This window comes from Malaya genurostris, chromosome 2 (genome assembly GCF_030247185.1).
Source record: "Malaya genurostris strain Urasoe2022 chromosome 2, Malgen_1.1, whole genome shotgun sequence".
Classification (NCBI taxonomy): Eukaryota; Metazoa; Arthropoda; class Insecta; order Diptera; family Culicidae; genus Malaya; species Malaya genurostris.
Genome location: NC_080571.1, coordinates 222661523 through 222688002, shown reverse-complemented (window position 1 = coordinate 222688002; position 26480 = coordinate 222661523). Strand labels below are relative to the sequence as shown.

General features: G+C 36.0%; 2 protein-coding genes and 1 long non-coding RNA gene across 3 annotated transcripts; all 3 read right to left on the bottom strand.

The window, feature by feature from the left end:
- Positions 1-2846: 2846 nt before the first annotated feature.
- On the bottom strand, positions 2847-4830 carry LOC131427735 (glucoside xylosyltransferase 1-like). Its single transcript, XM_058591187.1, has 4 exons — positions 4611-4830; positions 4313-4536; positions 3950-4259; positions 2847-3889 (listed from the first exon to the last, which is right to left on the bottom strand). The coding sequence occupies exons 2-4, from the start codon at positions 4459-4461 to the stop codon at positions 3224-3226; spliced, it is 1125 nt and encodes a 374-aa protein (XP_058447170.1). The 5' UTR covers positions 4462-4536; positions 4611-4830; the 3' UTR covers positions 2847-3223.
- An 8781-nt stretch (positions 4831-13611) lies between these two features.
- Positions 13612-15172, bottom strand: LOC131432603 (glucoside xylosyltransferase 2-like). Its single transcript, XM_058598967.1, has 3 exons — positions 15027-15172; positions 14660-14969; positions 13612-14594 (listed from the first exon to the last, which is right to left on the bottom strand). The coding sequence occupies exons 1-3, from the start codon at positions 15170-15172 to the stop codon at positions 13947-13949; spliced, it is 1104 nt and encodes a 367-aa protein (XP_058454950.1). The 3' UTR covers positions 13612-13946.
- Positions 15173-23740: 8568 nt separating this feature from the next.
- On the bottom strand, positions 23741-25332 carry LOC131432526 (uncharacterized). Its single transcript, XR_009229888.1, has 3 exons — positions 25140-25332; positions 24828-25087; positions 23741-24764 (listed from the first exon to the last, which is right to left on the bottom strand). It is a non-coding gene; the product is annotated as an uncharacterized LOC131432526 (long non-coding RNA).
- Positions 25333-26480: the final 1148 nt, after the last annotated feature.

Below are 26480 nucleotides of genomic sequence, written 5' to 3'. Positions count from 1 at the left end.
GAGATAAACATTTTATTTTAGCTCAGGGCCAACATAGGGACTAAGTTACTTCGACAAAGTTGTGCAGAAAGTTATTTGTACCAAGAGGGCCGAAAAAGTTGCCCAAAATTGGACTTTCCGAATGGACCACCTAAGACGCAGCCGCGGTCAACATTTAAATGAAATTATCTTCAAAAAGTAAATGTCATGTACCAATCTAACGTTTAAAATAAAGAACCGATGAGATTTTGCAAATTTTATGCGTTTTATTGTTTAAAAAAGTTCTCAAGCTCTTAAAAAATCACCCTTTATTACGGAACATTTTAATGGATTTACCTGACTCGAGCGGAATGTAAAAATTTAGGAGTATGAGTTATGTCTTTTATAAAGCCAAGTTCAAAATTCAGGTCTTGACTTGAAACCGTTGTGTGAGAAAGAAGACATGGAAATGACCGACAACGAGCTGAGCGAGGCTTGTGCTCTGCGGTACCTGCATAACGTACGGTAAAATGATTTCTTTGTGGAATTCCACTAGTAATCCTCGAATAGTGGCCAACAAGGAGAAATACTGTCTCCACTGCTGCGCAATCAACCGACACAAAACAATTTTGACACCGGCATATTACACCGAATCTTACTGCCCAGAAAAGCTAGCAGTGGAAGTGTACGGATGAATCGCTGGAAGTAGATCATTGTCCTCGTTCGTTGGTTTTATCCATAGTTTCGATTAAATTCCGAAAATGCATTTCTGCTTAATTTGGACAAAGTTTAACACTAATATTCCACCGCTTTCAAAACATGTTTATTTGTTTTGGGGTTCCTTGGTAACCAGTACATAGCAACTTAAACAGTGTTGCTCGAGAAGATTATTTTTATCATTTACAAGGGGTCGCTAGATTTGTGGTAACTGGCGGTGAATCGTTAGCGAACAGTTTTAATGCTGATTTTTCTTCTGAGTGCCTGGTCGTGTCGTCGGTATCACATTCAACATATCATGTCAATTTTACAAGTGCACAGTGCTGCTATTTTGGCGCGCACGAATTTGACATTTCTCTCCCCTCTTTCTATGTACGAGATTCGATGCGGACTAGGCTGAGGGCGCCATGCTCTCAAAAAAGGATGTTGCCAATGATTTGTTCGAGAAATGTGAGAGCTGAATATCTTGTTAATATGATATCTTTGATCTAATTCTGTTTCGATTCCAAATACTGCTGAATGAAACGATTTGACAGTATTTAGGATCGATATTCAGGACATTTTTGCTTCATTTCTATGGAAGCAATTGATTTAGGTTTCACTTATTTTATATATTCCGAGGTATGTCTGAAAAATTGCATCACCTTTTTATTTCCGTGAAAAACAGCAGTTTGTGCTTCGATGTTTCTGTTACCGGTCCTGAAAGTTGATTTTTTACGACACCATTTCAATAATTGGGTAATAAAGACTGTCCCAGAAAGTATGGACGCAACAAAAAACCGCTGCCATTTCGCAATGGGTCAGAATCTGTTTTATGGCTGTGTCCTGTTGTTTAAACTCTTCTCTAACCACTTGTGCAGTTGTTTATTCGTTTTCATTAGTATGTTTCGAAATGCGTGGACTTTCACCAGAACAATCTCGAAAAATTGTGTACAAATGGTGCACAGAACGCGGACTGTCACTGAGAAAGATAGCAAAAATGGAAGGAGTAAGTGAAAAAGCCGTGCGAAATGCACTCAGGAAGTTCGGACCTTCGAGGATAAACCGAAAACGGGTCGAATGAAAGATCCTGCTAACCCTCAGTTGGATAAACGTATACTGAAGGAGTTCTAGCAAAAGAAGGAGGTTTCAGTTCGGGATGTGGCCAGAAAAGTGGGCACTCCGAAGTCAAATGTTCTTCGTGCTAAAGAACGTTTGAATCTTCGAACCTATAAGAAGCAGAAACAACCAAAACATAGTCCGAAACAAGAAGCATCGATCAGGCCGAGGGTTCGAAAGCTGTACAATACGATTCTTGCTGGAAATTTGAACTGCATGGACGACGAAACCTACGTGAAACTCGATTACAAATCCTTGCCGGGACCACAATATTATACGGTGCGAGAAGGGCAAGTGTTAAACCAGTCCGAGACATCGATTGAAGTCGAAAAATTTGTTTAGAAAGCTATGGTCTGGCAAGCAATTTGTAGCTGCGGTAAGATTTCGAAACCCTTCATCATCACTGCTTCGATGAACAGCGAAATAAACATCAAGGAATGTTTACAAAAACGACCTCTGCCCATGATTCGAAGCCACAACAGTTCGAAAAAGATTGGAAAAAAAGTGTCAAAACTTGTCGCCAAGAAGTCTGCACGGAATTTAATGAGGAACGTTTGCAAGAAGGTGCGCCAGCTGGTCTACAATGGCTAAGTAGCAAATGTTGAGAATGATATTCTGTGGTTGTAGTCTAATATTATCAGTATATCGAATAAAATTTGAATTATTTACAGCGAAATCAAAGTTCGTCCACACTTTCTGGAACAGTCTTTAGCTTGTCAATTTTCGGATCACCATAACAATAATAGTCACCCTAATACCTCCTATATCCAAAGATTCCTTCCTTGACACTAATCGTTTATCCTGAATGCATCGCTGCAAATATTTTTGTCTTCCAAAATTTTAATCCATCCCACTGTGCAATGTTTTTATTCTATGCATTATTGTATTAAAAAATGCTTAAAAAGGATGCCCTTTTTGCTCATTCAGTCAATCACGAAATGCATGCAATTATGTGCAGGCAATCTATTTCAGCTCAGAAAGTAAACAAATGTGATGTGCTCTATGAATTCTACGAAATCCCAACATGAAAACAATTTCCTTAAAAACTGGTTAAAACAATTAACTTATATTTACAAATCAAACATTATAACTATGATGTATTAGTTGCTTACGTTGCTATATTTTGACTAAAATTATTCTACGAAACCTTTTGACTGATATTTTACGAAACAATGATCAAGAACTAAAAAATCAAATGAAGAATAACTCTCGGCTGTTTCAGACAACAATAATGAAAACAGCTTTGGCTAAACTAATTATTATTTAGGCGAGTTTCAAAAACACGTTGTCGTTTTCCGTAAACGAGTATAGAAATCAATCTTTCTGATTTGTCCGTTCGTTTCATTGTTTAAATCACTACTTCTAATTGTTCGAGTATTCAATATTCGATTTGTTTGATTGATAATCCAAGATATACTGTTCTACCCAAAATAAAAATTTGATCAGCTTTTTAAGTATCGTCGACATACTGGTTCTGTTTGAAATATTTCCTCGGATCCTGCAAAAACTTATCCAGCAGCTTATCACAGTTCGAATTACTCGGCAGCACTAATGAATCCTCGATCGTACGAATAAAGTTGGAATGAATGTCTGTTCGAAACGCGTACTCTTCGATCGTTGTATAGATTAAATTGAAGATCGGCTGTACTGGCGAATGGAAATAGCCTCTATTCCCATGGATTATTTTGACCCCATCTGGTGCATCGCAAACGCTCATGTACATACAGTGATCGGCGCGGTAATTCCAGTCACATGGAAACACATACAATCGATCTGGGTGGTGGTGAAATAGAATGTTTATGATATCCTGATCTCCCCATACTAATTTCAGGCGGAACTCTTTATAGATGGGCATGATGTGTTGCTCCCATTTGAAGTCTCGCATCCGAGTGAGATTCATTAACATTACACCCGAGTTAACACCCAAGTCTCCGTAGTATGGATGTCGCGCAAACCGATTATACCAACCGGCATTCTTGTCTTCATGTTCCGGTGCCATTCCGGCAAATTGCGAGGCATTAAAATGTCGGAACATGGACCACAGCTCCTGCGCAGGGGACAGGAAAACTGTGTCCGAATCTACGTATAATACTGAATCGATATGCAACAGCAAAGACTGAAATGTAAATGAAACTATTATAGATTAGAATATTATTTATCAGTCATTATCTTATACCGGTAAGAACAATCTTTGTGCAGCGCATGGCTTAAATAACTTTTTCCATTCGTCTTTGTTCGCAGCCGGAAATGTAAGAGAATGTATCTCGAAAGTAAAAATGTTGTCGTTAGTTTCTTGCCAATCGGTTAGTTTTTCTACAAAATTTTGCTTCAACTGATCTTCGGCCACAACAATAAATTTTAGAGGAGACTGGTTTCGGTTGAACATAATTGCAGATTTGATCATATTCATTGCTTCATTGTGTCGTTCTCCGCAAGCCACCACCACAATCGCTATCTCTGTTCCGTTGACCATCGATGGAACAATGCTAATCAGAGAATAAATAGATATCTTACGTACATCAATCTCAACAAAAAGTACCTTTTACGTGCCATGCCGACACTGCTGAAGCTGATATTCGATCCCAGATTAAGCCCATTAAAAATTCCATTATTCACTCGCAAGATGTAATACCAGATAAGAAAAAAAGAAGTCAGCACTAGCACCACCAAACATCTATGAACTTTCATGGTTTACTTTCGATGTTGAAAGGCTGCTGCATTCAGTAGGGCATTTTATTAGCTCCGAACTATATCTTTACCATCCTAAAACAAATACTTGATAGTGGAACCGGAAAAGCAAAAACAAAATGCAAAAACAGGTTCTGTCCCAAGCTCACCATAATTGCACACTGGTATCGTTGTATGGCTCGACATACAAAATTCTTCTGTATATTAAATATTACAACTCAAATCTAATGGATTGTTTTGCAAAAATTGAGATTATAAAGTCGAGTAGTAAAAACCGCTAATTTACTGAGATAATCACAGAGAACATGTATGGAAACGATGGAAACTAATTACTATGACATGCCACATAATATTGTTTTGCCAGTTATGTCATCTTATGTCGACTGTTTGCCCGAATTGATGACGCATTGTCGATCTAATAATCGATTAATAACTTCGATTCCCAGTTAAATGATTTGGAATAAGATTCGGAAGGGATTTTAAAATTAAGTGGCTTTATTTAAGTTCGGAAATCGTATTCATGAATTCAATTTCAGAATTCTGGAACGAGCTTTATTACATAAATCTTCGTAACATATATGGTTAGAAAAATGGATATATTAGATTACTATTTTTCATTCTACATGAATATTTTGTACCCGCAGATGAATAGAACACATTAGACTCTAATATATTAAGTCATTAAGGCTGTGAACCATTTCGCGGATAATGTTAACTCTTGGTTGAAATCTGACACTCGAGCAGAGATGCCAGGTAAAAATTACAAATACAATTTCTCGCAAAACTGACTTGGCAGCAATTGGCACGCAAAACTGACTTGGCGAGCAAAAAAAAAGTTCGCGGAAATTTCAAAAGTCTGTAAATATAGACGAAAGTCAGCGAGAATTTCAAAAGTCTGCAAAAGTCTGCGAGAATTTCAAAAGTCTGTAAAAGTCTGCACAACAAAAAATGTCTGCAACACTATACCCCAAATCTGCAGATTTACAGACAAATCTGCAGACCTGGCATCTCTGCACTCCAGTGGTTATTTTGATGTTGTCAAAAATAACCCTGCTCGAAAGCATGGTTATTTTTGACAGATCGATGGTTATTTTCCGACACTGAAAAAAATCTTGCAAAGAAAATTCTAATATCAATTCTTTAGTCAAAATTATTTCCAGTGCAAAATAAACGCAAATAACTTTGCATCCGTCAAACTGTGAAATGGGCCGCAGTTTTAGTTAAATTTAACTACTCGACACAAAATAACCACTCAATTGTCAGATTTTAACCAAAAGTTAAAATTAACCGCGAAATGGTTCACAGCCTAAGTCAACTTCAAAAAATTGTTTGAATAAAATAATTTTTTTTTTAAACAAAATTTGAATAAAAAAAACTCTTTTTGAATCAAATTTAGTGTGGCAATGTGTATTAGATTCAAATATATTGAGGTATGGATTCAAATTTCAAAGTTTTATTGAATCAAATCAAAAATTCAAATAATAATTTGTATAAAAACGTGCTTAATATACCTAGCAGTGAGATGATACCTTTTTTTTATCAATCCGCATGTGTTTTTTGCATGAATATTCTCCTTTGTTTCAGTTTTCATGACATTATTCTAATGTCCGTCGTTTTTAGTGGCAAGTTGAGATTTTAATCACTCATTACTCTGTAAATTCGACACTGCAAATCGGATCGAATTTGAATCTAAAAGTGTAACAATCGATTAAACATTCCATGTTATGTCGAAGTAATTTCCACTTTAGAGTTTAGGGTAACTTAAGGTACTTCCAGAGCCGGTATTCAGGAACCACCATAACCCAAACCGATTCGTATGGCAATATGACGAATAAATTGCAATATTTTTGAGTCCAACTTTGAAGCTTTTCGAGATTGTCATCTTCTATATCGCTTTGAATTTAAAAAATTCATTTTCCTACAATTGCAGAATCAGTAGTCAGAATTGGATAAAATTGGATTTATTTTAATTTGAACTTTTGTTTCTGAAATTCGATTTGGCTTTTTTTTTAGAAAACGATTGAGCTTTGAGAAACGATTCGATACTGGAACCGGAATTCTAAATTCGGTGTAGCCGAAGTCAGACAAATTCACCTGAATAGCTGTATAGTTTACATTTGTTTCAAAATGTTCGAAAATCAATGTAGACATCTTTGAGGAATCGTAGTGCGAATTAAATTTTTGGGTGCCTTCCGAAACGAAAACTGAATACAACCAAAAATGAAATAAGTTTATTTGGTTATCGACTATCCAAATCTGCTAACCCGATAAACCTGATTAATTTATGTGAAATAGACATTTTTATACTAATCACCCTGTATCTCCGAAACCGGAAGTTGGATCTGACTGAAAAACAAGATGTTTTATAGAATCCAAAAACTTTTCATTTGAATCTTAGATGATTCTTAGAGCAAATACAGCAGCTGCAAGATTCATATGGGTCATAATGTAAATGAAACTGAAACAAACGTATCCCCAGAAAACCGTTTTAGTTTTATTTATTCGACCAGTTCTACTGTCAAATTTAAAACTGGTATACATTGCCGTTCTATTTTTTCTATATTTGAAACACAGATAAAACGCTGTTGGGGCTGCCAGTTTATTTTGTTATAATTTCTAGATTTAAATTTTAAAACTGACATAAATTATGCATCTAGAACTAGAACACTCCTGAATATATGCCCTTAGATTTCATTTGAATCTTAGACCGGTTCAGCCATCTACGAGAAAAATGAGTTACACAGTTTCAATTTCGTTTCACATATCATTCTGTAGTTCCGGAACCAGAGGTCGGAACCAAAAATAATTCAGGAACCTTATTCGGAAGCATACGACTTTTCATATGAATCTGAGTTTGAAGAAAACGGTTGAGTCATCTCCGTAAAAAATTGAGTGAAATTATTTGTCACACACGCATTTGCTAATCTCAACGAACTGATTCGAATGGTATATGGCTGTTATGTTTGCATTTGCTGTAAGTAGTTTAAATCAATATAATTATGGAATTGCTTTCAACTCGAAAATTCTGCCATCTTCTGGTTTGCATATGGCATATTCGAACGATTATGTTTCCAAAATATCATGATGTACTTTATACTTCATATAACTCAAAAAGTAAACATCCGATCTCAAAACCATTCAATAGCGTTCAGGGTGACGGAGAGACCTTTCATTTGCGACTAATTTGATCAAAATCGATCTAGCCATCTCTGAGATCTCGACCTCTTAGTTGACAACACACATACACACACGCACACACACACACACACACACACACACACACACACACACACACACACACACACACACAAACACACACACATACACAAACACACAAACACACACATACACACACACACACACACACACACACACACACACACACACACACACACACACACACACACACACACACACACACACACACACACACACACACACACACACACACACACACACACACACACACGGAAAGCTGAATCGATTGGTATATGACATTCGGCCCTTCGGGCCTCGGAAAATTTTTCTAAAGTTTGAGCGGATTCTATACCTATTTTTTATATTTATAAAAAAAGGTAAACCTAGTAAATAAATTGCAAATGTCAGTGCTATTATTTCCAGTGGTTCCGTCTAGGTTCATTTGAGAAGAAATGTTGTTATTTTTCAGTTTGGTTTTAACACAGCTAAAGAAATTTTTTGGATGCACTTTGATTTTGCTTCCAATTTTAAGATTATATTTTTCGATTTTTGATTTTGCTTCCAATTTTAAGATTATATTTTTCGAGTGCCGAGTAGATTGCTTTTTTCACGTCATTGCAAATGTCGAGATAGTTTTGTAGATTGATAACACTTTTAACTTTTCTATAAGTCTTATGTGCTTTCTGGTTTCTACTTTTCATATTTTCAATTACGGGTTCAATTGGTTCAGATTTTCACTTCTTCGTTGACTTTTTCTTCTATACTCAATATATTTTGCCAATTTAATGTACTTAATCTACGTTTTGCTTCATCAAAATTTGTTTTGTGGAATTCCGGCACTTTCTCATATTCTATTTCGTTAGAGAGAGACATGTTATGCATAAAGATGCAGTATTCAATTGCTGTGTGAAATGCTTCATTTTTCCAGAGTAGATTTGGTGAGGCGTTCACACAGAAGTCTTTGGTACAGTTTGTGGAAAGAAGATATGATTTTTTTTGTTTTTCACCGAATTTATTTGATTCAAGCCGAACAAAGAAATTTTGTCGAACATAAATTTTTGTTTTTCATTTTCTCCTGCAATTGGGAGCATAATTGATTCACTTTATTCATCGGTGATGAAGTCAGCGCAGGCCCGTGCGCAGGGGGGGGGTTTTGGGGGTTTTAACCCCCCCCATGAAGAATTTTTTTAAAATTAAGTTTCATGAACAATGGAGTACTTATTATATTAAAGTGCAAATAACTTGACAATTCATATTTTTTTATAAATTTTTTATTAATTTATAAACTGACATAATTTGAAAACCCACCCCCCCCCCCCCCCGCGCACGATCCTGTCAGAATTCGTTTTACATTTTTGGACACCCCCCTCTCCCCTTCAAACCCCCCCCCCCCCCCCCATGGATGATTCCTGCGCACGGGCCTGAGTCAGCGTTTGGTTGGTTAAAGTCATCGTATATGTGTAGACCGGAGAAGTGTTGTTTTGAATACTTCTTGTTCCATTGTAAGGGTTGATTGTTTCACCTTTTTGAAAATTTATGGATTTTGAGGTAATATCTGCACCTGGATGCCCAGAGAATTGAACCCGTGCAGCTGCTAGTAAGTCCTTGTCCAAAGGTAAGGTATATTGTAACGAAATATGATTGTTCTTGTTGTGGCTGGTATTGGTATCCCTTATCTGTTTGGTGGACTCATACCACAGACTAACAGACATGACAGTATGAGTAAATTCTTATAAAAATAATTGTTCGTGATGCACTAGTTCCACCTATATTGTACTACGCGAACTATTTACTATCTGTACACTAGAGATGGTCGGGTATAGAAATTCTTATACCCGAACCCGACCCGTACCCGAGTGATCAGCAAAAAAATTTATCCGTACCCGATCAAAAATTTAAAAAAATTACCCGTACCCGATCAATAATTAAAAAAAATAAAAAACCCGATAAAAAATTTTAAAAAAATTACCCGTACTCGATTAAAAGTTACCTGTACCCGAATGAGTAGTAAAAATTTTACCGAAATTCAGGATGGGAAAAAAAGTGTTTTTGATAGCGAGCCGTATCAGGCTCTAGTTGGTAAGTAAGATACATTAAAATGCTTGTTTACATTTAAACATATAAATACACTGTGAAGCATGAATAGATTTCCAATGTCTTTGGTACTTTATACTCATTAACAAATGTCAACCAAAGGGAGTAATATCTACTCAAATTTTTCGAGAAGCATATTTACCCAAAATGTCGTAATACCCGTTGTATTCAATTTTGGGTACGTATGTTTTTTTACGAAACAGTGCGACTTTGGATCCAATTCTTTAGAACCACAAGTAAGCATGCTCATTATCTTGACACGAATAAAAATTCACATTTGAATCACTTGATATATCACGTAAAATGGTTCCAAATGTCAAATTGAATATTATACGTGACGAAAATGAATGTTATTCGAACAACCCCTAAAATGAGTAGAGTATCATGAGTTCGTTTACGTGAATTGACCAAACATCAAACAATGTACTTGTATTCGATTACCTGTGAAATTGAGTCATTTTTGATGCTCGAATATGTCGGTCTCAGAAGGCGTAAATTTACACTATTTTTTCTAGGTGTGTAGTAGAGATGGTCGGGTATCGGGTATTTTACCCGAAACCCGACCCGTACCCGTACCCGACGGGTTTTTGGTCGGGTACGGGTGAAAATTTTTATTTTCAATCGGGTACGGGTCGGGTACGGGTAAAAAATTTTACTGCTCACTCGGGTACGGGTCGGGTACGGGTAAAAAAATTTACCGCTCACTCGGGTACGGGTCGGGTACGGGTAAATTTTTTTTTCGGATCGATTACCCGACCATTTGTACTTCACAGAAATATGTTTACACGTTGACGAGATTTTTTCATTGCAAAACAGTTCTTCCGAAAAATAATCAATTTGAATCAAGGGGTTTTGACATTCGCGCCTAGGACCAGACCTGTCAACTGGCATATTTTTCCAGAAAAAAAAACATTTTTTTCTTCATTTAAAAAAAAGATCATAGTTACGTGAAAAGTAATGTGAATATTTTCCGCCCTACTTTGTTTATAACATATTTAATAAGACACACTGCCTTAGCTCTATGATGTTGCGGTCGGAATCTACTTTTCACGTAGGTTTTAATGGACTACCATTTTAAAGCTGTTTAATGCACAATCCAGTAAAAATTATTTGATTCATATACTGCCCATACTCGCATATCAGTCTCATATCGATTTTCGCCAATTTTGAGTTAGCTTGAGGAATGGAGTCTTTCCTCAATATACTATCAGAAATTGCAATGAAAGTTGAGGGTTTGTTCAGTAAAATATAAAAAAATATCAACTCATTTCTGTGTCCCATATGCTAAAGTACCCGCATATCAGTCCCATTCAGTGCAAAATTTCAATAATTTCATTTGTTGCAATATTGGAACAGCAAAGGTGTATTACGGATATTTCATGTATTAATACCAAGATTTAGCATTAGAGAGCAAAGCAAAGTCTTGGCATTACATTCCTTTCGTGGAATTTGGCCTTTCTGTTTCAACAGACTTCGCAGCCGATTCTTAGCGTACAGAATCATTGCATGGCTAGTACTATGAATCCTACTGACACTAAGAATCCTTCCAGGTCGAGGCTCGAACATACGACAGCTGGCTTGTAAGACCAGCGTCCTATGCTTTGAACCGCCAACCCGGGACCAGCATTAGGGAGCACTATAAATAAAAAAATTCGGAAATAAACTTTTGATCGTCTTTTTCTCAACATGCCGATTTCCCATATGGGACTGATATGCAAGTATGGGCAGTATATAAAATGTAGTGTAGTACTCATATCACATTCAGATACCAGAAAACTGTTATTTTAAATATTGGTTGGAGATTTTCAAAAGTTTCATAAAAATCATTATGATTCTTACCATAAAAACATGAACATTTATTTCAGAAAATCTGCATAGAAGTTCTTCTTATTCTGCACTTCTGGGTGGTGTCACCTCACTTGAAATGACACCGATTGATGGCGCAGCAAGTTGGGCTATATTGCTAGTTAATTTTCGTTTCTTTTCACTGAACTACAAGTGAAAATCTCGATGCGTGACAACGTGGAGTCGCAAAAGTAAGGATGAAAATCTTTTCTCGCGAAATACTCAAATTTTCACCGTGTTCACTCGTTAAGGGTTCCACCGGTTCAATGGCTGTAAAAACCACCAGCTACCGATAACATCGTGGGTGTGGGTTTGTGAGGCTTACAAAACGGGCATAGTTGACAGATTAATTTAAATCAAAATCAATTTGCTTTGTAGTAAAAAATTGTAACCAAAAAAATTTCCTACGAATGGTCAAACTACTTACACTTGAAGGACTCACTGTTCACCATGTTCAAAATTGAATTTTTCACACCGGGAATACACGTACATTGTTTGATTCTTTGGTCAATTCACTTAAACGAACTGATAACACACTATTCATTTTAGGGGATGTTCGCATAATATTCATTTTCGCCACGTATAATATTCAATTTGACATTTGGAACTATTTTACGTGATTTTTCAAGTGATTCGAATGTGAATTTTTATTTGTGTGTCAAGATAATGAGCACGCTTACTTGTGGTTCTAAAGAATTGGATCAAAAGTCGCACTGTTTCGTAAAAACCATACCTACCCAAAATTGAATACAACGGGTATTACGACATTTTGGGTAAATATGCTTCTAGAAAAATTTGAGTTGATATTACTCCCTTTTGTTGACATTTGTAAATAAGTATAAAGTACCAAAGACATTGAAAATCTACAGGGTCCGCCATCTAACATTTATTTTTGAACTAGCGGTTATTTCGACATTGGTAACCTCAATGTCACTTCTGATTTGACAGAAACTTAGTTGTATCCTTCCGCTGAACGAAAATGGTTGTGTATACGCTTGAGGATCGCGTGAAAATAGTGCAGTTTTACTTTCAAAATCATGGTAATGTTGCGGAATGTGTGCAAAAAAATCATCTTCTCGAAAGAGGCACATTTTCATCTCGGCGGGTATGTTAATAAGCAAAATTGTCGCATCTGGGGACGGAAAATCCGCACGTCATCATGGAGAAGCCGATCTCAGAGAGTGACGGTTTGCTGCGGATTTTTGTCTGGCGGCATCATTGGGCCATTTTTCTTAGAAAATGAGGCAGGAGCCGCCACCACGGTCAATGGCGAGCGGTACCGCGTCATCATTAGCGATTGGTTCTTCCCGTTACTTGAAGAGGAAGACTTGGACACCTTTTGGTTCCAACAAGACGGCGCTCCGTGCCACACAGCCAACGCTACGATCGATCATCTGTGCACAGTCTTTGAAGATCGAATTATCAGTCGAAATTCGGATGTCGTTTGGCCGCCACGGAGCTGTGATTTGACACCGTTAGACTATTATCTTTGAGCGGCTGTCAAAGATAAGTGTTATGTGGACAAGCCAGAGACAATTCAAGCCTTGAAGGATAACATTCGTACATCCATAGCTGAAATAAAGCTGCATACAATCGAAAATGTATTAAAAAGCTGGACCGACCGTATGGCGTACTGCAAGGCCAGCCGAGGCAACCATTTGAATGAAATTATATTCCACATTTACCCGGAAGGATTGTACTTTAATATGAAAAAATAAATTTTGAATTCGGATGAACCGTTTGTTTTTTTTTTTTGCATGTTTAAAAAAAGTTACATTACATTATTCATGCTTCACAGTGTATTTATATGTTTAAAAGTAAACAAGCATTATAATGTATTTTTCTTACCAACTAGAGCCTGATACGGCTCGATATCTAAAACACTTTATTTTTCCCATACTGAATTTTGGTAAAATTTTTACTACTCATTCGGGTCGGGTACGGGTACGGGTAATTTTTAATCGGGTACGGGTCGGGTACGGGTAAAATTTTTTATTTTTTTTCGGGTACGGGTCGGGTACGGGTAATTTTTTTTTATTATTGATCGGGTACGGGTCGGGTACGGGTAATTTTTTCAATTTTTAATCGGGTACGGGTCGGGTACGGGTAAATTTTTTTGCTGATCACTCGGGTACGGGTCGGGTTCGGGTATAAGAATTTCTATACCCGACCATCTCTAGTGTGTAGTTATGGTTGAGAGAGATTTATGTTCCACAAAGCGAGACAGGTGGTTCTACAGTTTGTGGATTTTCGCACATAAGCTTGCATCATTTGTTGTCTAAAATGCGGTATGCTGCTTCATTCTTTACACTTCACTCTATTCACTAATTTTTAACATGTACCGCACATTATTTGTGTTTAAAATAATTCAGTGATCCCTGCAAAAATTTTTCCAACAACATATCACAAAGCGATTCACTCGGTAAAACTAATGAGTTGTTAATTTTTTGAAAAAAGTTCGAATTGATGTCAGTTCCGAATGTATACTCATCGACGGCTTTGTAGAATAAGCTGAAAATAGGCTGTTCTTGGGTGTGGAAATAACCTCTATTCCCGTGGATAATTTTGATTCCATCCGGTGCCTCGCATACGTCCTTGAACATGCAATGGTCTGGTCGGTAATTCCACTCACATGGAAACACATACAATCGATCTGGGTTGTCATGGAACAGTATGTTTAGGATATCTTGATCTCCAAACACTATTTTTGATTGATATTTTTTATAGATAAGCATAATTTGCTCTTCAAATTTGAAATCTCGCATACGAGTCAGATTCATCAGCATTGTTCCCGTGTTAGCACCCAACTCTCCGTAATACGGGTGTTGAGCAAACCGATTGTACCAACCAGCTTCTCTATATTCCTGTTCCGGTGCCAATCCGGCAAACTGCGAAGAGTTGAATTTATGAAACTTGGACCATAACTCGTGAACCGGCGAAAGAAAAATAATATCTGTGTCTACATACAATACTGAATCGATGTTTGCCAGCAAAGACTGAAATTTAAGTAAGAAAAATATATGAATTTTTGTGAGGAAAATTGAAGGGCAGTATATTTTACCGGGAAAAACAACCTTTGTACAGAACATGGTTTGAAAAGCGCCTTCCACTGGTTTTCGTGTTCAGAAGGGAAAGCAGGGGAATGTAATTCAAACTTGAAGATATTCGTGTTATTTTCTTGCCAATCGGTTAAATCTGCTACAAAATTTTGTTTCAATTGCTCTTCAGCGATCACAATAAACTTCAAAGGATATTGATTTTGATTGAATATGATTGCTGATTTAATCATATTCATGCTTTCATTATATCTATCTCCACAAACAACTAATGCAATATTTATCTCAGTTTCGTTGTTCGTTGACGGTGGATTACTAAGGGGAATAAATTCTGTATAAATAATAATATCAGCATTTAGAATCACTTTTTACTTGTTATGGTCCAAATAGACTTCACTAAAACTGGTATTTAGTTTTAGACCAAGTCTGGCAAGGAAACCATTCTTTTGCAAAATATAACACAAAATTAGAACCAAGTAAACCAACACTGACACAATCGCAAGTCTGTGAATTTCCATGATTTTCAAACACGACTTTTACTCTTTATCAAATCAAGCACAAAAAATTATCTCGGAATAAATGTTTGGTAGTAAATAGAAATAAAAGAAATATGAAAACTAGAACTCAATAACAATCGGCTAACAACGAAAACAACTTCTTCCAGCTCGCAACAGTATAAGACCGCGTACTTTATTTTGTTCAAGACGTCTTCACTCCACAGCAAATGTTTTCTTAGTAACAGCATGACTTTACAACGGAGATATAACGTGAGTTCGCTCACACAGTAACACATGAGGTCGCTTACACAATTGTGTAAGACTGGACGATAAATAAAAGATTTTATAAAATAATAAGTTCAACAAGCCATCGTGCATGCAGTAAGATTACCACTTTCTCCTTCGTCATAAAGACGCACGAAATCAATTAACCATGCTACGATACACGTGCTGAGCTATATTGTAAACTCTTAGAAAAAATGAACTTTACGCTTGACGGAAATTCAAACATGCCATAATTTCTTCGGTGTTGAAACAATATCACATCTACTAACATGTAAAAAAAGATTAGTGTCTTTTTCGATGTAAGCTTCATCTGAATTAACTGTAAAGTTAATGAGATGACTTATCTTTACATGCTTTGAATTGTGAATGTAATACCGTTTTCGTTTATTGATCAGAGCAGCCCGAGAGCTGACCCAGAGTCGCCCAAACAACTTTCGAGATGTTTGTTTTAGCAACCTGGGGTCGCTCTAGATCGGACTAAAATCGCGTAGTTTCGCTCTGAAAATTTTCTCGGGTCGCACCACGACACCCATGCGAGCTTGTTTATTTTTTCTTTTTTTATGAGTTGTTGTTTAGGGTACCACGTGTTTGTTTACTCGGGTACCACGTGTTCGTTTTACTCGGAGTCAGAGTCATGGAAATTACTGTGGGATTCTTCTGCTCATCAGTTCAATTTAAACCGCTAAGTAGACGCAAAGTTTACAGCAGTGTTTCCCAAACTTTTTTGGTCGAGTTCCCATTTTGGATATATAATTCATTCTACTGCCCACCACGGTGACAAATTCAAAATTTTCGATGCATGACACATTTAGCTTTTTAGCAGTTAACTTGAGTTTCAAATGTAAAATAGAGAAAAATTATGAAAAGGCTAGTTATCCTTCTAACTCTACAAAACTAAAATAACATGTTGATTCAAGATAGAGCAAACGACCTCAACAAGCATCATGCTTCTACTGTTTATTTTAATATTTGCTTCTCAGTAGTTGAAGTTGCATCGAAGCAAGGCAAATTTTCCTCGTGCATCTCGAAAATCCCAGCTACACGCACGTAAAGTAGTCACAATTGATCTATGTAGCCAAACCAATTGTTACTAATGAAATACCAGTACTCGGAGAATGTTTGCCGAATGCCATGAAGATTGAATTTGGCCCAGACGCAATGTTTTTAGGAGGCGACAAAAGAATTTTCGGTTGGCTTTTTTTTCTCGCTCTTCGATGGCGAAGTCCGACCATTTTTTGCTCGCTAAACCGATCCTACTTTACGAAATCATATTTTGCCAGGGCGTTAATTATCCTATTAGGCTCTCTGACAGCTCACTTACAACCACAAATGCAAATGAGATTGGTTTGTTTTCATCAGGAAACGCATTCATTAAACACGATTTAGACGATCAATCAACTTCCGTCGACGTCCAGATTATTTTTATTAATTTTTTTAGCCGAATATTGCTCACGTATCCGACGTTAAAATTTTCCGTGAACTTGACGTAGTGTCCTTTCATATGAATTGCTTACAATTAATGTTGTTGTTCCGTAATCGTTCCATGCAGGCGATAGTCGCTTGATGCTGCGTGTGAATCGCTTTTACATATTGTTTTGTTTTCATCAGGAAACGTGTAGGCCACCCATTTTTCAGTAGGGCCGCCGTTCATTTTTCACCGGGCATAGAAACCTCAATGTTCGCCACTGTAAGGAGGCAGTGCAAAACTTGATGGAAGCAGTCAAACAAAAGCCCCATTAGTGAATGTTTTGTAGAGTATAGACAAAACATTCACTAATGGGGCTTTTGTATGAATTGAACTAGATATATTCACATGATTCGACATATTTAAACTCTTTCTTGTTGGAAATACAATTTTTTGAAAACGATTGATTTTATTTTAATTTTCTGGATCGTTGAAAAATCCGAATAATATATTATAATACGATAAAACATCCATTAGAAAATTAATAGTTTATTGATTCCCTATTCATTGTATAGTAATTTTCACTGGTGGTTAGCAAAGATTGCGATGCGTCAAGATAGCGACAAAATGTCGCAAAGATAGCGAAACTGTCATTCGCATCGATTCAACCCCTTCGAAACCACAAACCAGAACACTATATATTTAGTTTGACCGTCAAATGACAATTGTTTTTATAACCAGTTGTCCCGGGTTGTCGGTTCAATGCATAGGGCACTGGTCTTACAATCCAGTACTCGTATGTTCGACCCCCGACCTGGAAGGATTCGTAGTGTCAGTAGAATCGTAGCACCAGCCATGCACTGGTTCTGTACACTCTGAATCGGCTGCGAAGTCTGTTAAAATAGGTCAAACTCCACCATAGGAATGTAATACCAAGGCTTTGCTTTTTTATAACCAGAATAATTATACAATTATACTTTGTATTCATCGACATTTTTGTCTTCGAAAACCACGTGCTTTACTCGAAACATTAGTAATAATAATAACTATAAAAATAAACTACTATGCCAAAATTGTAAATCGTCTACTCTAAAAATTCAGTCGTCTACATACAGATACATACTTGTTAATGCTTTTATTGAACAAACAAATAATTCTTGTTGCTAGAGAATATTACCTTTCAAATCTGCAATTGCCTTTAATCCACAAGACAATTTATTTCTCTATTCGTTCTAATTTTTGACATAAAAATTCTGTAAACTTCAGTACAACAGGCAGCGAAAGGGTTAAAATAACTGTTCAACTCCTGGACAGAGATCCCAGGTAAATTTTTCACGTTTGCACTCCAATGCAATTGTTAAATTTCATAAGTATGACGAGAAAAACCAAACAAGAATCCTGACGCAATTTTAAAAGTCTGTAAATTTGACGACTGTATATAAAAGTTTCAAAAACCTGTAAAAAGTTTGCAAAATTGCAGAGTCTGCTTACAAAAGAAATCGGCAAATTTACATGCAAAACTGCCACTTGGCACCTGTGATTCTGACGCTCATTATTTCGCTATTCTGCAACGATTCTGTCGCATTTTATGCCAAGCAAAAAATCACAATAATCATATTAGCAACTAATAGGTTGGCTTGAACCAGACCAGGATTGATCTATAATTTTTTGACAAATATTCTACGTCTATATTAATTTTTCATGAATCCATTTGCTTCGACCGTTTCTCAGATTTTTTTTAAAAAGAAGTCCACTATTTACGACTCATTGCCACCTGTTCCTAATTTTGAATTGATTGCCCATTTAAAATAAGCTAGTACCCACTGGTGGATGGTAGGGACGAGTTTAGGAATCACTGGTTTACACTATGTAACGACTTTTAGGATATTGCTCCGAGGTGCAGATGGCAGTTCAAATCTGAAGGTGAAATATCTTTTGTTTGTGTTTAATCCTGTATAAATCGGTTATGTTATCCATGAGAAAATCAAATAATTTTTTACCACTTTTTCTGATACTACGGTTCGGTTTGTCACTAACATGATCTGTAAATTGAGCACAATTTAGTAACATTTTTCCTTTTTTTTTGCATAGTCGAGTTCTATGCTAATGCTTGAGATTTGAAATACTCATCGCCCTGTAATTCCGAAACCGGAAGTCGGATCCGGACGAAAATCATAAATTGCGTTTAGATCTAATTTTGAGAAAATCGGTTGGCCCATCTCTGAGTAAAGAGAATGACCTTAATTTCCAGTATTTTCGGAACCGGAGACCGGTATATCCGATGTGAGTTTGGGTGATCATCAACTTAGAAGAAGTGTTAACAAGAGGAATTAATAGACTATTTTTGAGAAATAAGCTCATCTTCACATCTTCTATAAAAACTATTGAAATTGAAGTTTCTTTCACTCATCACCCGGTAATTCCCAAGATTGTCAAAATGGTCCAGCCATATCGCAGAAAATAAATGCATATTTTCCTCGATTTTTCGCACATTTTATTGTTATTATGACATTTGAAAATAAAATATATGAGACTATAGTGCCTTTCTTTTCAGCTTAAGTTTGTGGAAATTGGAAAAAATTCATTCCGTTCCATCTAGCAGTGATATGACACCTTGTTTTTAATTCCATATATTAAACAGCGCGAATGCTCGTTCAAGTATCCATGTTTCAAAATACCAACCAAAATTTCAACGATATTGATTCACAGACCACAACATTTATTGTTTTTCCTCTACCTACTTCTGATACTAACTCCGAAAACCCATAGTGTTATGCACCATTCGACTCAACTTGACGAAATGTCTTTATGTGTATGGGTGTTTCTATGTGTGTATGTGTAACAGCATTGGGAAAATCGTGATCAGTTAATGCTAATGGACTTTGGAGATGTATATTATTTGCAGCTTTGTAGTTAGCAACTAAAGGGTGGTATATGATACACTACCAATTTAATATCGGCAAGCCGGAAAGATTTTGAAAATAATCGAAAACATCAATCAAAATCCTGCTGAACAACACAGAAAGTCGTCATCTTAGATTTGAGATTAGCTCAAAACATTACTTTCACCCTTTCTCATATAGAAAGGTTATGCAATCACTGTGAAAACAGATTTTTGAAACAAGGACCGGAGGGCCGAGTTTCATATACCATTCGACTCAGTTCGTCGAGTACGCAAAACGTCTGTATGTGTGTATGTATGTATGTTACATTTTTTTTTGCACTCACTTTTCTCAGAGATGGCTAAACCGATTCTCACAAACTTAGATTCAAATGGAAGGTAGTGTAAAAATTCTAATTCAAGTTACTTCCTCATTTTTCTCAGTGATGGCGTGATATATTTCAACAAACTTTGGCCCAAATAAAAGGTCCCATGGTCCCATTAAAAACTTTCAAATTTTGTAATCATACGCTGCGGAAGAATCAGTTAGAGTTTCATATGCTATGAACTAATGAAAAAAATAAAAATCAGTTCTATTAACTGCTATAGATTTCTATAGACAGTTTTATGATTTTCTCAACTCTCGGTTGTTTTTTAAGAAGGCCGTAAGAGCAAATGACAGTTTCACTTTGTTTACTTTGTCTTTCAATAATTGTGATGAGAACATACAAATTTTCTTGGGTTTCACAATTCTGTTTGAAGGTCAAAAGATTTGGGTGTCTTTATATGCAAAGAGTTGAGTGATAAACATGGAAACCGCTTAATAATTAATAGAAGAGGGAGTAAACAAAGAGAAACAGTCAATTGCTCTTACGACCTCCTTACACATCAACCGAGAACTCAGGTATTGTTTTATTTTTCATCGCATATATAACTTTAATAATTGGCACGGTGCGGCTCGACAAAATTCTGTTGTTGCGGATATTTGCGACATACTCACACAAGTATTAATCACACAACCAAACCAACAGATTCGAAGCGTGGATTGGACAATTGGCTTAGAAACTTGTGTCCGTATTTTTCGACTTTTCGACAATATGAATGTTATTCGAACATCCCCTAAAATGAATAGGATCATCACATAAAGTTTACGTGAATTGACCGAACGTCAAACAATTTACGTGAATTTCTGGTGTGAAAAATTCGATTTTGAAAATAACGAACAGTGAGCCCTTAAAGTGTAAGCGGTTTGAAAATTCGTAAAAATTTTCTGAATTACAATTTTTTACTACAAAGCAAAAAGAATTGTGATTTTGATTAAAATTAATATGTCAACTATGCCGGTTTTGTCAGCCATACAAACCTACTCCCACAATGTTATCGGTTGCTGGTGGTTTTTACTGTCGTTGAATTTTTCTTAGTATCAGTAGGATCGGAGTACTAGTCATGCAATGATTATGTACGCTATGAATCGGCAGCGACGTCTGTTGAAAAAGAGAAGCCAAATTCCACGGAAGCAATGTAATGCCAAGACTTTTCTGTATTGGATTATATATTAAACAGCTTCTAAATACCAGTCCAGCTTCTTGTACCAGTCCATTAAAAACAACGTGAAAAGTAGGGTGAAAAATATTCACATAAGTTTTCATGTAACTATGATGTGAATAGTTTTTTGAGAGAGTATTGTCTCGTGTCAGAGCCGCTTTAGAGCAGAGATGCCAGATGTCTGAAGATTTGTCCGTAAATCTGCAGGTTTCGTACACGGTGAACTGGATGCGCCTAGAAATAAATACTAATCTGGTACTGCGAAAGTTAGTACAAAAATAATCTAGAATTTGATTAAATTTACTGGAGGATACGAGCAAATCACCAACTTGTTAATCTTATTCACCCATAATTGGTTAAAAAGTATCTCAATAATCTACCTAGATTCTGAGTTTGTGCACTTCTATTCGACCCTGGGTGCATTCTACTTAAAATCCAACAAAAGTTCACAAACTCAGAGTCTAGGTAAATTAAATTATTGAGATATTTTTTTTATTAGATATGGGTAGAAGAAATTAATAAGAAAGGTATTTACTCTTATTTTCCTGTGAACTTCACCATATTTTAGATCATTTTCTACTCACTTTCTGAGCCCTGCAGAAATATTTATTTCTAGCTAAGACAAGACCTGACAACTGGGGAGGGGGGGCTGCTTTTGTTCCAAAATGGACCAGTTTCTGATTGGCTGATTTTGATGTTGCCACCCGCACATTGTGAAAAGAAACAACTTTTGCAGGGTACGCGAGCAATGATGCCAAGTATAAAGAAAATCAGCAAATAAGTTTATTGAAATGTATAATTTTAGCTCACCAATGAAAATGAAAATTATCAGAGAATGTTTCACTTTTTTTTCAATTTCATTTGTAATAAATGTTTATGGTGGCAGCACTGTGTAATTAAAATCAGCATCAAGCCGTTTTTCCTAAGACAAGACCTGACAACTGGCTTCTTATTCTTCCTTCCAAATCATCCTTCTCGTCATTTTCGCCCTGTGGAATAAATACCAAAGTATCGGCTACAGTGTAGCCATATTTACAGATTTTTTAATAACTTTATGCTAAGAAAAAAATATTTATTAAATTTAAATTTTTAGACTAAGTTTTTGATTTGAATTAAACATGAAAAATGTTTTGTGAATGCATTTTTATACTATATATTAATGTTTAAAAACAATTAATTGAGCTCTGATGACAAAACAAGAAATATCTCATGTTGGACGCAAAATCGAATAAATTGTTGACGTATTACCGGATCTTTTAGACACTGGAAAAAGTCCAGTTTGGATAGAAATGCTTAGTGTGACCACAGTGTGGAACACAACAGTTCATTCTACTCGTAAGACTAAACACACTTTCGATGCAGATTTTAACGGCTTGATGCTGATTTTAATTACACAGTGCTGCCACTATAAACATTTATTACAAATGAAATTGAAAAAAGAGTGAAACATTCTCTGAAAATTTTCATTTTCATTGGTGAGCTAAAATTATACATTTCAATAAACTTATTTGCTGATTTTCTTTATACTTGGCATCATTGCTCGCGTACCCTGCAAAAGTTGTTTCTTTTCACAATGTGCGGGTAGCAACATCAAAATCAGCCAATCAGAAACTGGTCCATTTTGGAACAAAAGCAGCCTCCCCCCCCCCAGTTGTCAGGTCTTGTCTTAGCGTTTTTCTTTTTAGTGAATTAAAGTGTAACCAAAAAAGACTTTTTAAATTAATGTAAGCTCGAAAGTATGTTTAGTCTTACGAGAAGAATGAACTGTTGTATTCCCCACTGTGGTCGCACTAAGCATTGCTATCCAAACTTGACTTTTTCCGGTGTCCAAAAGATCCGGTAATACGCCAACAATTTATTCGATGTTTCGTCCGACATGAGATATTTCTTGTTTTGTCATCAAAGCACAATTAATTGTTTTTAAGCATTAATTTATAGTAAAAAATGCATTCACCAAAACATTTTCATGTTTATTTCAAATCAAAAACCGAGTCTAAAAATTAAATTTAATACATATTTTTTTCTTAGCATGAAGTTATTTAAAAATCTGTAAATATGGCTACACTGTAGCCGATACGTTGGTATTTATTCCACAGGGCAAAAATGACGAGAAGGATGATTTGAAAGGAAGAGTATAGCCGCCCTTACACGTGACAATATTATTGTCAATCTAAAGTATTGTCAATACCGTCAATCTAATTGTCTTGGTAACTTGAGCAAATACAAATAATAATACCCCTAAGTCCTATACAAACGAACAGCCAATCTTTGGTTCACAGCCTGAACAAGTAAGCCTAGCGAATTACTCCCTTTCATTGCAATAGTTTGAAAATGTGGAAAGAGATCGTTTCTGGCAACGCTTTATGCTAGTTGCTACGGCGCAAAACAAGTTTGTTTGTTTATGTTTTCCGTTGTATTGCAATAAATTCAAAGTTACAATGCGTTTTCCCAAGCTGTGTATGCGTTTTCCCAATAGTCACTCATCTATGCGTGACCCAGACAAATTGATTATAGCCCTTATTAATTGAATTATTTTCTATTAGTATTATGACGTAAAGGCTCCCCGCATTTAGCAGATGTTGGAAAAATTCCTACTCCTCTGACGGGAGTGATTTGCAATGAGAAGAACGGATGGCTACCATAACGATTCGGTGAACAGTACAGAGACATTCTAACATATAATACTGAGCAATTTCCGAAAAGCCACGGATCAAATTTCTGAAAAGCCAAGGAGGACAAAAAACAAAATCCGATATGGAATAATTGCAGTTATACTGCAAATAAAAATATTATTTTTGAATATTAGTTGTTGTATTCCTAGAAATTAATCGATTCTAAAAAATTTAAAACGTCAACAAATGATTTACAATATTAGATTACAGTATCAAATCTAAACTTGATCAGTTTTTTGGAATTATCAACCCTTTTTCATCATATCGAAACTGTTTCCATCAGGATGAATTCAAATAGGCTTCACATGGTTGTCCACTTCCACAAGCAAATATCAGTACTCATCAATGCTCTTGATTCGACCGGTGAGTATAGTAGAGTACATACAAACAATGCAAATCCTCGCATCGAACTTAATTAAAAAGACTTCCAACTTCAGAATGTCCGTCAGAATTTGTTCATATCTCAAATGTGGAAGATTTGTTTCCATTCTCGAATTGATATCACGAATCAGATCATCCAAGTAAACTGTCGGAGTCGAATTGCTAAGATGACTGTGACAATTTTCGTTACCTCATTCGCATATATATCAATCGGTCATTTCCAACCGATCATATCCCGGTACACTTTCATGAATAGCCTTAACTATGGCGATCGCAACCAAATGTTGTGCTAGCGGCAACCCCAACAGACTAGACAGTGGAACATGCAGTTGGATTGAGAACATTCCATATCACTTTGGAGACCGATTCCGTTGGTCTGCCGGCGAGGAATGACGAATCCGTGAGCCAGCCTAGCATTCGAAACGATTTCCATTGAAGTGCTAACTACGGGTAAATAAAGTGATAATCTGTTAAATGTGTACGTTTTGAGATTATTGTAATAGTCACTTGTAGAAAAATCAATAGGCATTTGATTCATATAAATTGGTTTCGAAGCGGATGTGAATATTATTGGAGACAATGATTTGCTTGAGAATTACATAACCATTCTGCCCGTTTTAAGAACATTGCTAGCGTCTGATTAATCTGTGCTAGGAAATCAGTTTTGCATTTGTCGGTTCCCATGGTAGTTTTTCGTAAGAAGCATTTCAGTGTGTTTCCAAAAGTGCTCTCCAAAACTGATCTATAGGTAAATAAACTGTTAAACCCTGCAAGTAACAGAACGTTAATAATAGGAATGCATACAATTAAAATTCTCACCATATCTCATACACAACAACATAGTTCAAGTTTATTTTTCACTACACTAAACAGTAACTATGGTGAACTTGTTCTTACCCTTCAGTGTTGCTAGTTTTATAGAAAACTCGTTAAAGTACATTGTCACTCTGACAGTGTATCATGACAGTGTACCGCACGATGCAAAATGTGTCCTTGAAAATTTGTCGAAGTATTCCGTATTATAATTTGTATTTGACTTGAGTCCGCATTTTTCGAGAAAATCAAGCGTTTGGAGCAGAGATGCCAGATATTTTCATAGAAAATCTGTATTACCCAGAATGAAAAATCTGTATTTATCTGTATCCACTATAAAATCGAAATATTTATAATGACATTTTCTTGAGGTAATTTCATTCCAAAAATGTATGGTTTTATAACGAGAAATTGAATGAGTGTTCAATATTCATATCATTCTACAACGACGACATCAAATGCTTTCAACTTTTCATCACCAATCGAAATCAACAAAACATAATTTCCATTTCATATACTTTCAAAATGTTGGCTTGGTGAGTTGATGTAGGATCTCAGCGCTCAAGTTAAGGTGAAATGTAGTGTCATAAAATGCGCGCAAAATTTCATCCGCTTCAGTTGAACGAAACGTCGCACAAAGCATACCACGAAAAAACGGACACATGGAAACAAGAACTTTTTACAATGATTGAGCGCAGTGGGCTTAGCTCTCGTTATATTGGCTTGTAAAAAAGACTGGACGTAATGGATACACAGCCGAAGAAATTTCAAACCAAGCCAAAGAGGCCGACTCATGTGTGTGCAATAATAAAAAGCGGCACATTTTCTCGAACATCACTAGCTTGGGTTGTGAGAACTTAGATTGAAATGAACAAACTTTATAGTACCATAAACTACCATTAACTTTTTTCCGGAAGCGACTTTCGGAATTATATAGTCTAGAAATGTCTGTTTCAACGATAACGAACCGAAGACCAAACAGCCTCTGGCCTCCGGTGCCAGAAATCATCAAGTAATAATTTCATAGATTACATTTTTAATACATTCCAATTATAACTAATAGTTCATCATACCATGCAGTTAAAATTATTTAGTGAATCTTTTCTCAAGCACATATTTGGGGATCGAAATTGAATATAAAATTATTTCGTAGTTCTTTATTATTCAATCGATTTTGAAAGCAAAATCAAGCGTTGATTCATTGTATTCATAATAATCGAAAAACCAATGAATTCCAATAAGTTTTCCATGCTGACTGGCTCGAAGCTTACCCTCAATGTTTATCACTTTGTTTATATATCATGTTAATGAATGATAATACTTGGCTTGTATTCATTTCATTCAGTA

Bases quoted from the DNA above. Each gene is read 5' to 3' on its own strand.
- LOC131427735 (XM_058591187.1), bottom strand. From the start codon at position 4,461: ATGAAAGTTCATAGATGTTTGGTGGTGCTAGTGCTGACTTCTTTTTTT. The intron at 4,260-4,312 runs GTACTTTTTGTT...TTCTCTGATTAG, and splicing joins GTCGGCATGGCACGTAAAAG to CATTGTTCCATCGATGGTCA. The intron at 3,890-3,949 runs GTATAAGATAAT...TTTACATTTCAG, and splicing joins CACAAAGATTGTTCTTACCG to TCTTTGCTGTTGCATATCGA.
- LOC131432603 (XM_058598967.1), bottom strand. From the start codon at position 15,172: ATGGAAATTCACAGACTTGCGATTGTGTCAGTGTTGGTTTACTTGGTT. The intron at 14,970-15,026 runs GTAAAAAGTGAT...TATTCCCCTTAG, and splicing joins GTCTATTTGGACCATAACAA to TAATCCACCGTCAACGAACA. The intron at 14,595-14,659 runs GTAAAATATACT...CTTAAATTTCAG, and splicing joins TACAAAGGTTGTTTTTCCCG to TCTTTGCTGGCAAACATCGA.